Source organism: Xenopus tropicalis, chromosome 2 (assembly GCF_000004195.4).
Source record: "Xenopus tropicalis strain Nigerian chromosome 2, UCB_Xtro_10.0, whole genome shotgun sequence".
NCBI classification, from domain to species: domain Eukaryota; kingdom Metazoa; phylum Chordata; class Amphibia; order Anura; family Pipidae; genus Xenopus; species Xenopus tropicalis.
The window spans coordinates 117,133,560-117,148,937 of NC_030678.2; the positions used below are offsets into that span (position 1 = coordinate 117,133,560).

Consider the following 15,378-nt stretch of genomic DNA (forward strand, 5'->3'; position numbering starts at 1 on the left):
GATCGTGGAAATACATCAACATGGGAACTACTTGACCGCAAAGAAGAAACCTAGTTTATTCATTCATGTACATTTATTTTATAGATGTAAAAATATTAAGTGTATATATTTATTAAAATAAGTTAAGGAAATGTTAATGTCTGCTGCATGTTTACTTCAAACAGTGGATATTAATAGCATGTTTATAAGCAAAATCAGTTGTCTGAATTACTAACAGATGAAAGCACAACCCGCGTGCCTTTTAAACTTGCTTTAGATAAAGGCCTTGCTTTCAATGGCAAGAAAAGATGAATCAGGTGTTACAAACTTGTGCGATTTTAGATCTATAGTGGTGGTTTGGCCATTGAGGGGTTCTCAGGGTGCATCACCTAGGTCTTTCAGAAAGGTATTGGAAACTTTGGCTATTATACCTGCCTGTCACTACCACTGTTATCCATGAGAAGCACTTACAGCTAACTAAGGACATATCAACCACAGAGATCACAGCACCTTGTGTTAGATCAGTTGTGTAACTTTGGGGGTCTCCCCTCACACCCTTTTCTCTAGTTACATCAATGTGTGCCATAGCCCTGAGAGCAGTGGATGACCCAATCTGTGGTTAGGGCTGCTTAACTCATAACAGGGTTGCAGACAAAAGAATCTATGGGGCGTATTTATTATGCTGTGTAAAACTAATTCGCTGAAAAAACGGAGTAAAAAGCTGTGTAAAATAAATGGAAAAGATCTGCGTCTGAACACCGGATATTACGCCGTTATTTTCCATAAGTTCTGGTGGAAGAAAAACGAGTAAAAAAATTACGCCAATTTTACACAGCAAAGCCTGGCGATGTGTGGCGAATTTTCTCGCCGTTTTTTACACAGCATAATAAATATGCCCCTAAGTGTTCACCACAAATCTATGCTAATTGACCATGAGATTTCAGGGGCATGCTGAGAGCAAACAGACATTGCCTTATGACCTCCGTTTCCAGATGCTGGAATCTCGTGTATTTCAGTATTAGTACTCTGTTATTACATTAGTTGCGTGGTAACTCTGAGGCTAAAAATCAGCAACATTTAATCACTGAACTGTTTATCATGTAGCGGTAGAATAGAGGAAAATTCTGAAATAACTACAGACTAGAGAGCCAAATCATACAGTAAACAGTCAGAGCATCCCTGACTTGGCCACCTTGGTAGAAGCCTTAAAAGAAAGCAAGTGCTTTGCTAGATGAACCCTGTTTTATCCTACACAAAATACCTGTATTAAATCCAGACACTTCATTTTTATTGCATTTTGCAGTTTTCTTTTCTATACATTTTTTTAAAAAGTATATCTACAATATTATGATTTCTTCTCTAAAAAGGAAAAAAAAAAACAACTCCAAAAGCATGTTGGCCATGCTGCTACAGCACCTGGGAAGGTGCTTTATGTGCATCCTAGCGAGTTGTCAGCACCACAAGTCGTTCCCAAGAAGCTGCTTCAGTAGTATCAGGTTTCAAAGAGTTTGTTAAAAGCAGTCCCAACTTCTGAAATCATGTCACTTGTGGTCATTGAACGTCCATATTTTTGAAAAGCTTGGTGGTTGCATTGTCGTGTGAGTGAGCAGGCTCCAAAGGCTGCCACCAGAAAAGGATTTTGACTAAAGGAAGGAATTAAAAAGGGTTAAAAAAAAGTGTAGTGAATTTGTCAGGTAATCAACCCTGTTTCATTTTTTACAGCAAAGGATAAGCAGAAGCCATCCCTTGCAAGAACCAAGGAAATAGGCACTGGCAAGGGTCAAGGAGGCTTTTGCAGACAAAAGCTTCTCTGTATCCACCCGCCCCCCCCCCCCCCCCAAACAATAGTTTGTTCCCCTTTCACTTTAATTTGTATTTCTTAGGAAGAACTGGATTTACATCAGCCTAGCTGGAAAGCACAGATAGTGCTTGTATAATTGTATCTGTATTGCAGGTAATGCGTGTATTTCAGAGCACACGTGATTGCTGTATATTCAGTGGATGCAGTAAAATCCAATCCAGCCAGTTACTTTGGATCAAAATCTAGTGCGTTAAGCAAACTCAGTCAGCATTGCAGACTTATGTAGATGCTGCAACCAGTTGCTACAGTTGTTGGGCACCGGTTCTAGTAAACAGCTGACTTTACTACTGTCTGTAGAGAAACAGTAACATTTTAGAGCAGGGTCTTATGCTTTTTTTGTTATCTGTGCCATCACCCTGCCTATGACATTTGCTACATCAGTGCCAATTAGATGACTTGAATTTAGCAGGCCAAAACTGTATTGCTGTGACCTTGCCAGATCTGTGCCACTTGCTGTGCTTTATAAGATATTTCTGCCTATCTCCTGTAAGGTGTACTGAAAAAGGGCTACAAATTCAAACCTTAGCAAAGCTCAGTTCATATGCAGCCAGTGAGCAAACAATGCAAACTTTTGCCTTGCGTGAATTTTACACCTATGAGAGTCAGAGAAAATCTAATGAGCCTTAGTTTTGTGCCTTTGAACCAATAGTTTCACATAAGCTGGCCCTATGTTCAAGCCATTCACTTACGCATTGATCTTCTCTGGTCCTGCCAGAAGTGCCCAGTGTACCAGTACTCCTAATGAGCCAGCCAATAGATCTCCCTGTCCTCCACAGCGGCGGCTGCTGCCCTCATGACTGCACACTAATACTAAAATGAAAAGAGAAGAGGGTATTTGGAGGCAAGAAATTATATAAAGGAAAAGCAGTACATGTTTTGGAGGCAGAATGAGAGAAGAGCAGAACAAACAAGGCTTATAGGGGGGGCAATCATGAAAAACATTTTTAGTATATTACAAATGAGGTCATTTGTAAATATAAAGTAAGTTAACCATTTTGAAAATATTTAATAAATCCTGTTGCCTTGCCGCAACAGTAATATCTTCTATGCATATGGGCCACATATTTCTTGGTAAGATTAGCACACAGGATCTAGCATGATAGGTCTGGAGACAAGTGCCCTGCTTACTGTATCAATCTGGCCATTGGGGTGCAGCCTTTACTAAATGCACAGAAGAAGTCTGCCCTGCTCTGTCCATTTCCAGCAATTTTTTATTTAAAAATAAACATTTACTGAATGATGAGCACACACCTTTGTCTCCATCTGAAATAAGGTCACGTTCTCCTTTCTGAATAATAGTTATATTCCCCATTGCTTGGCTGAGTCTTAAAACACTTCCATGTTGGTCACTGGTTTCCACAGGTTCTGAAAGCTAGGAAATTAGGTACAGAAAAAAATATCCTGCTAACTAGTATACCAAATGAATGGTTCATTTTATTGCAACAAGCTCTGTGCATGGTAAACATGGGATACAAGTCTAAGCTGGTCACACACATACAGATAAAACTAATCATCTTTACATCAGCAGGTCCTGACTGATATACATGAACTAAAGCCACATTAAGGCTTTCGATCCATGGGCATTGTGATTGCCATGCAGTGCATTTTAACGGTTTTTATTCTGCCATGTAGGCCTAAAACAAAGAGGGTTCACCACCCAGGAGGCCCAAGTGCCTGGTAGTTAGAGTCCTGCTTAGTATGGGGCCCCATGATTACTGCTGGCACCCTGAGGGTCCAACCCCAGAGGGTTCAGACCTAAACACACATCAAACAGCAAATGCAGACTGAAACAGCTCTGATTACAAAGTTCTACACAAGTGACTAAACTACATAACAATTTGTTTAAAGGAGGCATAAATAAAAATAAAGTGCTAGTGCTAAAGTACTAGTGAATTATACTCCTAAATATAGAAAGATTGTGCTTAAAAAAAGTTGTGTTTCAGACTGATTTATTGAGAAATTCCACTAAAACCCTACTAGTCCCGCCCACCTGTTCCACTTCCTGCTGGCTGAATTCTTTGGATGTGCAGGGGGGCCAGCAGCACTCAGTACACTGCACTGTAGGATAGGAACCAATCAGCAGCTAGGCTGACCTGATAGGGAACATAAGCCATAGGATTGGCTATCCCCCTCCTGCTGTGCTTCTGGCAGGGACCATCAGGACACGCCTACCCTTCATTTGAAACAAAGACAGAGAACTGATAGGATCTATATGGAGCTCCAATAAAGGGAGCATTTTTACAGACTGTATTCAATTTTATCGTAGTAAAGGTAACCTCGCACAAGAATAGTGGGTGCACAGTATGTGTATAATGCGGTTACAAGTGGGATAGAAAGACACAAACGAAATGTAAGGTTTCCAGCAATTCCCGTTTGGATATAAGTACCCACAACCACCCCATATGTGCAGTACACTTACCTTTCAGGACATAAGATCTACTTGCACCATCAGTTTATAATCTGGATAATTTGAACCCTAATAATATATTACTTTGCTCTTAAGTAAATTGAGGTAATTTTTAACCTCTTATACAGCAAGTAGAAATAATTTGAGCTATTCCTTATGGTAGGATTTTTCAGAATATACTTACCTCAGATGTGAAAACAATTTCCCAGTGTTTAAACTGCATCAGAAGCAGCTAGGAAAAGCTGCCAAACATATTACAGCACTAGCAACAAGTGTTGCGAATAAAGTTGCAACACTATTTAATGTTCAAACCATATTAGAGGCAGCTCGGGAGAGCTGTTCACATTGTTAGCAACAATTGTTGCGAATGAGATTGTAACATTACTGTATGGCTATCTACACAGGACACGAGCCTGATTGATATACTTAGAACCACCGTGACATCCCTGCAGGCAGTTTTTATACCTCCAGGAATCGGCAACATTTTGCTAACCTAGTTACCACATTCATATATACCAGCTGCTAATAGAACACTTAAATGGTCGGCTTTTGACCGTATGTAAATGCAGAGGTACTAAGATTGCCCGTTGTTACTTTTAACTTTATTTTCCAACTCTTTTTCTGTTTTTTAACTTGTGGATTCTAATTAAATTTAATAAAGATTTATTTTATATTTATTAAGTGGTGTGCCAGGATTTTTGTGTCTTTCTATCCCACTTGTATTCAATTTTAGACCAAAGTAAAACCAGCACCATATATTATTCATAATTGGGTACAAAATTAGGGTTTTTTTTCCATTTATCCATTATGTCTCTTTTAAAAGAGCATGACACAAGAATCGGTTCACTACAAGTTTCTGAATACTGGATTACATTTCTTTATCAGTTCTTTGTACCCATGGAAATACACTAGTGCTCATTTACTTACATATACACTACATGGCACAAGTGCAGTTACCCACAGCAATGCAACAGAAGTTCATCAGGTCTAATACTAGTTTCAAATTAAAAGCAAAGATCTGGTAACTGCACTGGTGCCATTTAGCTCATGTTTTAGTACTTTAGCCCCACTGTATCTGTTAAAGACACTACATGAATGGTCAAATGCACTTTTGTGCTTAAATTTGCTTGCAAGTTAATCAGTCAAAATTACAGCAAAATGCAAGAACAGCAGTTTAAAATGAAAAAGATCTGCACATAACTGGAACAATTATTTTGATGGAACTATAACATTGTATCCCGACAAAACACAAAGGACCTGTAGTGCATCTACAGCAGTCTCTCTGTAATTAGCCACAATGCCAAACCTAAACTAGTGGCTCACAGCCTGAAGTTCACTTGTTGTTTTCAGACTGCAATAAGGCAATTACTGATGTAAAGACTGCAAAAATAAACAATGCTCACCATAGCTTCGTATAGCCTACTGAACTCCATAAAATTTGGGGTGAGAACAGCTCGCTGGTATCCCTGAATAATTGATGGTTGCTGAGCAATGAGCCAAAGTCCATCCTAAAACAGCAGGATACATTGGTTCATTTTGTTACAGAGACATCTGGACTAGTCATATCATCATCATCACACACTGAAAAGAATACTTACTGCATCAATCACAATAGGAAGCCCTTTGGATTTAGCTTTCTCAATAATCCCCTACAAACAAATTGCACATTGACACAGAAGCAGACAAGTTAAAATATTTCAGATAACATTGTAATATTCAAATTAAATGCACAGGAAACAGAACTTAGAAACAGAACTAAGATTTTTTTTTTTTACTTGACCTAATTACAGATTTTCCTTTGTTTTATGTCTATACAACAGTTTCAGTATCAGATAATAAGAAAACTTTAAGCAGATTTAAAATGTAAAAATATGGGAACTATATTCTACATCAGGGATCCCCAACCTTTTTTACCCGTGAGCCACATTCAAATGTAACTCAAATGTAAGTCGGGGAGCAACACAAGATTAAAAAAGTTTCCAAGGGGTGCCAAATATGGGCTGTGATTGGCTATTTGATTGCCCCAATGTGGACTGGCAGCCTGCAGGAGGTTCTGTTTGTCAGTAAACCTGGTTTTTATGCCTCCACAACTTCCCTCTAAGCCAAGAATTCAAAAATTATTACCTTCTTTTGAGGCCACTGGAAGCAACATCCAAGGGAATGTTGCTCGTGAGCCACTTGTTGGGGATCACTGTTCTACATAAACATCAATCGTGGTTGTTTTTGTTAAAAAAAAAAAAATAATACCTTAGCGTTATCCAGTATAGCATCTTCTCGACCCATTCCTGGTCCTATGACTAATGTATGCAGCCGTGGAAGCCATTTGTCTACCTCGGATACTGCATTGGGATGGTCACTGAAAACAAATGATTGAAAAATGCGGAAATTATTGCAGTTACTCTGTTGTTGTTTAAAGATATAGTAATAACTATCCATCCACACTGAACAGACATAACATTAATAACATCAGCTAATAAAAAGATGAATACAATAAACTATCAACTTACAGAACTGGGTGAACGATCAGCTCCGGACTGTATGACTTTATCACAGTTGCTGCATCTTTGGTACAAAATACCTGGGACAAATCTGCACCCTTGGGTACATAAAAAATAGTCATTAGATACAAGGACAAAAGTGAGAAACCAAAGACTCTCACATTTCAAACATCCCCTGTTATAACTTTTCTTTCCCACTGTCTGGCAAATAAAGCTAATGTCATTTTGCCTCCTACTGCCCTGCGTAAGACTGCAGTGACTGGAATGCAAACTGATTTATAACTGAACACAAGGAGCAAGTTTCAGTCAATGAAGTAGTAAAAAAAAAGCAATCATAGTGGGTGTTCAGCCCTTATGCACAGAAACCTAATTCTAAACGTATAAAAGGCAGTGTCCATGATTCTTTTAAGTAATATTTAATCTTATTTTGCTTGTGAAGAAGCTCAACAACTATGATGTACCAGGGAATCAAAGCACACAATAATGCTAAACATGAGGAGAAGGAAGAATTTGCCAAAAGAAATACTCCAGTGCAGAGACCTGGATGTGCATAGCCAGCTGGAGCCATCATTGGCCTTGCCAAGTCATTCCTTGGGGTGACAGTGTGTGTGTAAGTGAGGAGGATACTGTGATTAGAATAACTGTACTGTTGTACAATTTCTTATAATCCTAGGAGTGACAACATGATCACACGGAAGCATAAAAATAGTAAATCTGTTTCCTCAACACAGTGTAGATACTTTACATGCTAGCACTACACTGAAAACACTCACCACTTTAAGGGCTGTAATGGCTGCAAAATATGGAGCTCCAGTATACCTGTAAAGTAAGCACAAACTAATAAAGCCATAGTGCTGTAATCTAATACATATGTACCTATACAATCCTAATATGTTTCTCACATTCAGAAGGTAAAAGATAAAGTCAAACTACATGGGAAATGTGGTCATGTTAAAATGTAAGGACTGCTATGAGTAGCTCTTGCTAGTAACTGTTACCCACAAATTCACATCAATATATATTAACATTTGACTACTGGACCTAATCATTTCAGCATTAAAAATTGCTAGTGCACCAAAATCCATAAATGATAACTCCTTGAGAAACCTCCCTTTAAAGATATTAATTTTGCATCAAGGACTTCTAAGTCATGCCTTGTTTAGTGTAGAAAAAAGTGTTCAGCATGCAGAGGTCTGTAACTACCATTCCTTTGGCAATATCTGTTCTCTAGTGCTTAAGGTAAAATGACATCTGGTCATGTGTCGGCTTCATTTTTTTAGGAAAGGTCAACAACAAAAAAAGGAGGAAAACAAAACAGAGTACACTGCCATAAATGGGTGCTTGATCTGATCAATGAGATTCACCTGTGCCTATCCGAGTACAGTACTGGTACAGGTAACAATGATTAGAATTTTATCAATTACAGATTTGATGCTTACAGATCTCATACTGGAATTTAGCATGCTGTCTTAAAGGAGAAGGAAAGTTATAATGACTGGGGGGTGGCGACAAATGTTAGGCACCCCCCAGTGATAATAATCACTTACCAAATACCCCAGGTAGGTGCTCTGGTTAGCCAAAAACTGCAGTGGCCCAGGGTATTTCTGTGTGAGTGCCACAGAGCAATCTTCTTCCACTTCTTCCTTTGTGCCGGGCGAGCATGCGCAGCAGAGTGATAAATACGAACTTTAAGCAAAAGGATGGCTTTTGGGCCCAAGGCCCGAGAATAAAGAAGCAGGAGAGGATCGTTTCAGGGTTCCCTGCAGAAGTACTCTGGGTCAGTCCAGTTTTATACTAACAGGAGCATAATTTCATAATCCCAGGTGCTCCTCAGTACAAAGCAGAATTCTGTGCAGCTCTATACAGTTTTTATAAGACTACCATACAGAAATATAAAGCGAACCTTGCCCGAACACAACCACAACAGAAACACAACTTACTCTTTGCAGCCCCCAATGATGCCTATCTTGCCATCCTGTCCTTTGTGTTTTTTGGAGGTCATTGGAGGGATGACATTCCGTACCAGCTGGAATATATTCTCCATGTCCTTTGCAGGGCGTGTGGGACGTAGAGAGAAGGGCCTCTCTAGAACTTAAGAAGAAATTCACATATATCTGCTTCATCAATCCACTGTAGCCTTTTACCCCTAATCATTTCGGAGAGTGACAAAACTAAAAGTACAAAACACAATTAAATTATACACACACACAGAAAAAAAAAAATAAAAATGGGATCCTCTGCACACACCCCTTAACATATTAAATGGGCGATATACTCCCATACTCAAGGTAAGTTCAATAAATACAGCTTGTACTAAACCTTTTTTTTGCTTATTGTTTTAATCATGAAAAATCTATGGTTTGTGTTATTTGTTAAGTAAAACAGGGCAAACGGGAGAACTAAAGCTACAAGGTAGATGATTTGATTATTCACTAATATTAACTCCCTCCCATCTGCCTGTTTTGTTTACAGGAGTCCATTATGTAGGGAGAATACTGGTGTACTGGTAATCTAATTATCAACCTCTCAAGAACATAACACAGAGCTCCAACTGTATGCCCTGTAGCTCAAGAAATAACAAATTGATTTTTTTATTATTAAAACAAAAGGCAATACATTTAGCAGAAGCAATGTTCACTGAACTCATGCTGTACAAAAGGAGTATACTATATAATATAAACAGACCTAACTGCTCATGTATAAACCAATAAAAGGGAAAGTTATGCTCACCCTAAACATTGTTATAAAGTGATAAAATGGAGCTAAACTACGTAGATGTGTCTTCTTATCTACAAGGAAATCAACAACTATTTTTGGTTCAAAAAACATAAAGCCACTGCATGTAATTGCTGTTTGTATCTCGGGCCCTGCATGCAGAATTATGCAGTTACCTGATAACCTTCATCTGGACACAAACTGCAAAAACATTTTTTAGGGACTGCCGTCCCAGAGTGAAGCACCCTTCAATATGTACCCTTCAATATACTTCTGTAATGAGTCCATAAAGGCACATTTGAGATACCGATTTGAGATCTTTACACCAATACAATAGCATATCTGCCATCTCCCATGTCAAGCCAGAAACTGTCCCGCCATCTGGCTGGAAATCGGGCTGGAAATCGGGCAGGTTTGAATTTCCCAGAATTGGGACCACGTGAGTTCATTGATGCGGTCCTCGGTCCGGCAGCTCAAATGCCCATCGTTGTAATTCGATAGTTTGATCTAACTATCCTGACATTGCCCACTGAAGGATATTTATCACAGAAGGGGAACTCTGGCTTCTGAATAAAAAATTGTTAAAGACACTCACACAACACAGAAACCCTAATATACCTATCACATAATGTGCAAATGCCCCAGCTTTCTCATTATGCGCATGACTCGCTGACAGCCACCCGCCATTTCAACTGCTGCGTGCAATGTTATACAGCACTTTTTTTGTACAACAATGTAAGGAACTCATTTGCTAGACATCCTCTACAATAACAAACACTTTTCAGCACTTCGTGTTGCCTAGCAAAGCATTTTTCCATAGAGGAAAACAGAACCTAAAAAACCTCAAATCTACAGTTCTAACACGCAGTACCAGGTACCCCCTTCAGTGCCACATATAGTAGTATAAGTTTTACCTATAGGAGGAGAGAAAGTAGAATGATTTAAATGCAGTGAATCAGGATAGTTTCTGAGGTTTGCTTTGTGTGAGGGGCTGGAACGGCTTGGTGCAGTCATCTGGGAAGCGGAAGATAAGCCATTGAGCATTTGTCCTAACATCTGCAGCATTTGCATCTCACGTGTGTGCTCTGCTTCCCTACGCTTATCCTCTATCTGCAACCGCTGCTCTTCATACTTGTAAAACTTCTCCTCGGCATCCACACTTTGCTGCAGGAAGCGCTCCATCATCTTGTCCAGTGTGATGGTATAGTGATGCTTCTTGGACTTGCTCAGATGGGGTACTTGAGGTTGGTTTGTCCTGGTATGCAGGTTTTTATAGCCTAAAGTTAAAAGCAAATAAAATACTATTTGCAGTAAAGCTAAATAATTATGCTTTGCTAAAAACCCAGAATCAAAAAAAAAAAAAAATAGCTGCAGCGTGGTATCCTTTAAGTCACATTCTGAGGGGACCAACTGTTTGACACACACACAAGACAAAATATAGCAATTAACTCAATCCCATTTCTCTAAGCACACACATTTGAAAAACTATTATGGCAGGGGTACATGGGGAGAATAGTCACGCCGCAATGCCATCCCATCGGCTAGAATGTAAATCACCGGTGGGATGGCATACGTGGGGATGCGATTTGTAGAAGTTGCCGAAGCTTCGGCCGCCTTTGGCAAATCACTGCTCCACGTATGCCATCCCACCGGTGATTTACATTCTAGCCCAGGGGTCGGAAACCTTTTTGGCTGAGAGAGCCATAAACACCACATATTTTAAAATGTAATTCCGTGAGAGCCATACAATATGTTTGGCCATGGATGCTGCGGGCAAGCTAGGGTGGGTCCCAAGGATGCCGGATGCGGATGCGATGCGGAGTAGGCCTGCGCTCGGCGGATAGAAGACGTGTTCTAAGGCTTAGACCAAGTCTTCTATCCGCCGAGCACAGGGGCAAGGTAGGGTGGGTGCCAAGGATGCCGGATGCGATGCGGAGGAGGGCGTGGCCTGCGCTCGGCGGATAGAAGACGTCTTCTATCCACCGTGCGCAGGCCATGCCCCCTATGTATTTTTTTTTGTTTTTTTTTAATTAAAGATTTGGCAGGGAGCCAGAAGCAGCCATCAAAAGAGCCACATCTGGCTCCTGAGCCATAGGTTCCCTACCCCTGTTCTAGCCGATGGGATGGCATTGGCAGCAACTAATCTCCCCATGTGTCACTGCCCTTAGGGTGAAGACACACTGAGCAACTAGTAGCAGCTACTTTTTCATGGCTACTAAACTCCAGAAAATACCAGTATATCAGTAAATGTCCAGCATTGTCTATTTTAGTAGCTCCGTGTGTTTTCACCCTTAGAAAACAATTATGTTGCAAAGTGCCACAAAGAAATAAGAAGGAATGCCAGAGACCTTCATGATGAGGCAACTACAACCCCCACTATGAAAGCATTCTCCAAACGCTGTCAGGTAGTTGTAGGGGTTGTAGTTCAGTAAAGCTATAGGGAATGTGTGAGCCTTACCGTCGTTGGGGGGCAGTGGGATAGCGAAGCCGGAGCCATGTTCCACTTTGATTGGGTGCTCTGTGTAACAGGAAGAGCCCTCTCCTGAATCCTCAGTGAAGTTGTCCTGGGGAGACTCGGGCCCCCCCGAGCCGGCCTGTTCCTCCTCCTCCTCAATCTCCTCGAAGTCCTCCTCCCTTAGCTCCCTGGAACAGTCCTCTGCGCAGGTTGGATCTGGTTGGAGTAGATGAACCCCATGCAGATCGGGCAGAGCCCCACAGGAAGCGGCCGGATCTCCGCTTGAGGCAGGGGCAGGCCGGGCGCGGAGGATCCGATCCATCTCATCATAGTAGCGGCAGATCTTTCGCGCCTGCCCATTCTTCCTGAGCCCCTCCCGGGCCTGGTAGTACTGGCGCTTCAGGCCCTTGATCCGAATCCGGCATTGCTCCGGGGTGCGCTCAAAGCCCAGCTCCCCTAGGCGCCCCGCCACGTCCCGGTACACATGGCTGTTCCGGAAATTTCCGTCGAGCGCCGACTGCACGTCAGCCTCCCCCCATATGTCCAACAAGGCACGGGTCTCTACATCGGACCATAGGAAGCCCCGAGTGCTGGTTATCAGCCTGCGCATACACACGGACATGCCGCTACGCTCGCTCAGATCGGGGCCTGGAATTCTCTCTCACTCACTGACATCCCGTCCCACTCCCACCGCTGCCGGGCCCCTGCTCGCAGCTCCTGTACTCAGCAGCTAATTGGTAGCATCCCCCGGACTCATGCATGGCTGCACTACCGCCAGCCAAGGGGATCCGGGGCACTGTGCTACGTCACGGGCCGCACTCTCCATGCTCACAGCTCTGCGGCTCCAGCCAATAACGCTTCCCCGTCACTCACACACACACACCGCCAGCCCTAGCTACACACACACCGTGTGGGGCAACTCCCCCTGCCCTACTGCCAGCCCTAGCTACCCGCTCACCCTTACCCAGCCAACCTGCAGCACCTCTTCAACTACAGCTCTCCCCACAGAGAGACGCCTTCTACACGAATTCTAACTAAACAGTTTGCCCCAGGCCTGCTTTTCATAAACACAGACAAGACAATATTATGTATATAGTTTTTATTAGTACCAGTGCTGCACAAACAATACAGTAACAATATGCACACATTAAATAGAGACGAAGATGGAGGGGTCGGTCCCTACCCCTTAGAGCTTACAATCTAAAGAGACATTATTCATCCCAGTAATGACAGCATTCATATATGGCTGAAGGGCATTGACAAACAGAAGTACAAAGTATTTAGAAGTATTTATACCATGGACATGTGACCAACTCAAGCCACACAAAAGACACCTGGAGAGACTCCAATGCTGCAAAGTATCCTGGGCTGGTTAGTTATTTATGAAATGACACACCAGCCTGGCATAAAAGGTTTAAAGACTATGGTTACTGGGGGCTGCCTTTCAAACTGGCACCTACTCATAAAATTACTTTTCCTAAAAGGGTGACTAAATGAATGAAGTTAATAAATGGCCAGAGAAATAAGTACACTGTAATGCTACATAGATGATGATCTATCTCTAAAAACTTGTAAAGAGTAGGTTGGTGCTCTATAAATACATGATGCAACAGTAATCAACCATGTCACAAAACTAAGTTTCTCAGAAATATATTACAGTTTATTTTGTAAAGTGAATAGGGTCTACTCCACCTCCCAGGGATTTATATATCATAGCCTTTATTTTTATAGCGCAGTCACATTTACGCTGCGCTGTTTTTACAGCCTTTAGGGGACGGCACAAGGGATGCTTTGTCGCCTATGGGAAACCCCTCTGAAAATACTGTTGTACTGGTGTGAGCGGTAATTGCAACAGGTAGAACAAATCAAAGCAACCCATGTGCCATCACCCTTATAGGTAAGAGAGAGAAAAAAAAATGCAGTGTAAATAAGCAACCTACACACCACCCAGTGTTCTACTTAAAGGGTTTGTAACAGTTTTTGTTTTGTGACAAACCAATTAATAAATTGACTTACTCAAATTTCTTCTAAGTACTTTTGCCATTTACTTAAATGTTCTCTCTTAACTGTTTTAAATTCCTATTTTCACATTTAGACAACTGAAGAATACAGCATTTGCGGTGTCAATATTCAAAAAAATCACTTCCCTCAAAAGTATTAGTATTGAATTCTTGAAAGCTCGAGGTCAGAACCTAAATGAATATGATAGTCCTATTAAAAAAGCTTAAAATGCCATGCTTCCCATGATGGAGGCTGCTTTCTCCCTCCAGCCAGCGGCACCACATGTAGAATAGCTTCTCACTGAGATGTTCCTGTCTTTTATTCCAATTTTAAATGCCAGAGACTTACCAATAATTACAGCCCATTTGAATTACTTCTATTTGGTGGGTGAAGAAGCAGCTATTAGACATAACTTATATAAATAGCTTGTGCTGTTCTGCTGACATCTACAGAGAATTGCCCAGACAAATGTGGAGGCACACACTGACACAAACATCATCATATGCAAGGAGTGTATTGTATACAGTAAGCAGTGTTCTTATAGTTACTGTTTGAGAGAAAGGAAATGAGAATTAAATTCTAGTTTTAAATAAAGGTGGACATACATGGGCTGCTGACGGTCTGAGTCGGCAGTGGCACACAGGGAGATTAGTCACCCGCCACAAATCTTTGTAGCCACGGGCAACTAATCTCCCCGCAATGCCATCCCGCCGGCAAGAATGTAAATCGCTGGTGGGATGGCATCGCTGGTGGGATGGTGTCCGTACGATTTCCCGAAGTTTGAACGCATGCCACTGCCCTAAGGGCGACAATGCTGATCATTTACTGATAACTGTCTCTACATGTGTTTTAGTAGGGGCAATTCTCAGTATTATCTATGGCAGGTTATTTTCTGGAGTTTAGTGGCCGTGACAAGTAGCTGCTACTAAGTAGCTCCATGTGTCTTCACCCTAAGGGCTCTGGAACACGGGGAAATTAGCCCATGACAAATCTCCCTGTTTGCGGGCGACTAATGGCATACGTGGCGCCACGATTTCCGCGCTTCCAATCCCATCGGCGATTTACATTTTCGCCAGTGGGATGGCGAAAATGTAAATCGCCGATGGGATTGGAAGCGCGGAAATCGTGGCGCCACGTATGCCATTAGTCGCCCGCAAACAGGGAGATTTGTCACAGGCGACTAATCTCCCTGTTTGCCAGAGCCCTAAAGGCCTGTGTATGGGGCCCTCAGAAAGACCTAACTGACAGTTAAGGCCCCCATACACGGGCCGATAGAAGCTGCCGATATCGCTCCCTTGGACCGACTCGGCAGCTTATCGGCCCGTGTAGGGGCAGAAACGAGGGGCCTGGCCGACCGATATCTGGCCTGATATCTGGCCAGGTTAGATCGGGGACCGCATCGGCTCGTATTGGCCCCAGGGCCAAACGATCGGATTTTTTTTTTTTTTTAAGCTACTTGCTA

General features: G+C 41.9%; 2 protein-coding genes across 8 annotated transcripts in view; one reads left to right on the plus strand and one right to left on the minus strand.

Annotated features, from left to right (window-relative positions):
• Positions 1 to 131, plus strand: part of cars2 (cysteinyl-tRNA synthetase 2, mitochondrial) — a 68,240-nt gene extending 68,109 nt beyond the window's left edge. For all 3 annotated transcript variants that reach the window (XM_002933007.5, XM_012957888.3, XM_012957887.3), the window contains exon 15: positions 1 to 131. In XM_002933007.5, the coding sequence (XP_002933053.1) occupies positions 1 to 54 (54 nt within the window). In that variant the 3' untranslated portion in view covers positions 55 to 131.
• The window catches only part of naxd (NAD(P)HX dehydratase), a 16,655-nt gene continuing 1,335 nt past the window's right edge, over positions 59 to 15,378 (minus strand). The window contains exons 1-11 of one of the 5 annotated variants that reach the window (NM_001016310.4): positions 11,919 to 12,637; positions 10,375 to 10,737; positions 8,686 to 8,836; positions 7,519 to 7,564; positions 6,755 to 6,843; positions 6,495 to 6,603; positions 5,846 to 5,896; positions 5,651 to 5,755; positions 3,092 to 3,212; positions 2,530 to 2,650; positions 59 to 1,622 (exon numbers count right to left, since the gene is read on the minus strand). In NM_001016310.4, coding sequence (NP_001016310.2) covers positions 1,472 to 1,622; positions 2,530 to 2,650; positions 3,092 to 3,212; positions 5,651 to 5,755; positions 5,846 to 5,896; positions 6,495 to 6,603; positions 6,755 to 6,843; positions 7,519 to 7,564; positions 8,686 to 8,836; positions 10,375 to 10,737; positions 11,919 to 12,537 — 1,926 coding nt within the window. In that variant the 5' untranslated portion in view covers positions 12,538 to 12,637 and the 3' untranslated portion in view covers positions 59 to 1,471. Of the gene's footprint in view, positions 1,623 to 2,529; positions 2,651 to 3,091; positions 3,213 to 5,650; positions 5,756 to 5,845; positions 5,897 to 6,494; positions 6,604 to 6,754; positions 6,844 to 7,518; positions 7,565 to 8,685; positions 8,917 to 10,374; positions 10,738 to 11,918; positions 14,624 to 15,378 lie in introns of those variants that run through there. The other 4 variants (XM_018091247.2, NM_001247985.1, XM_012956948.3 and 1 more) reach the window with 4 other exon arrangements.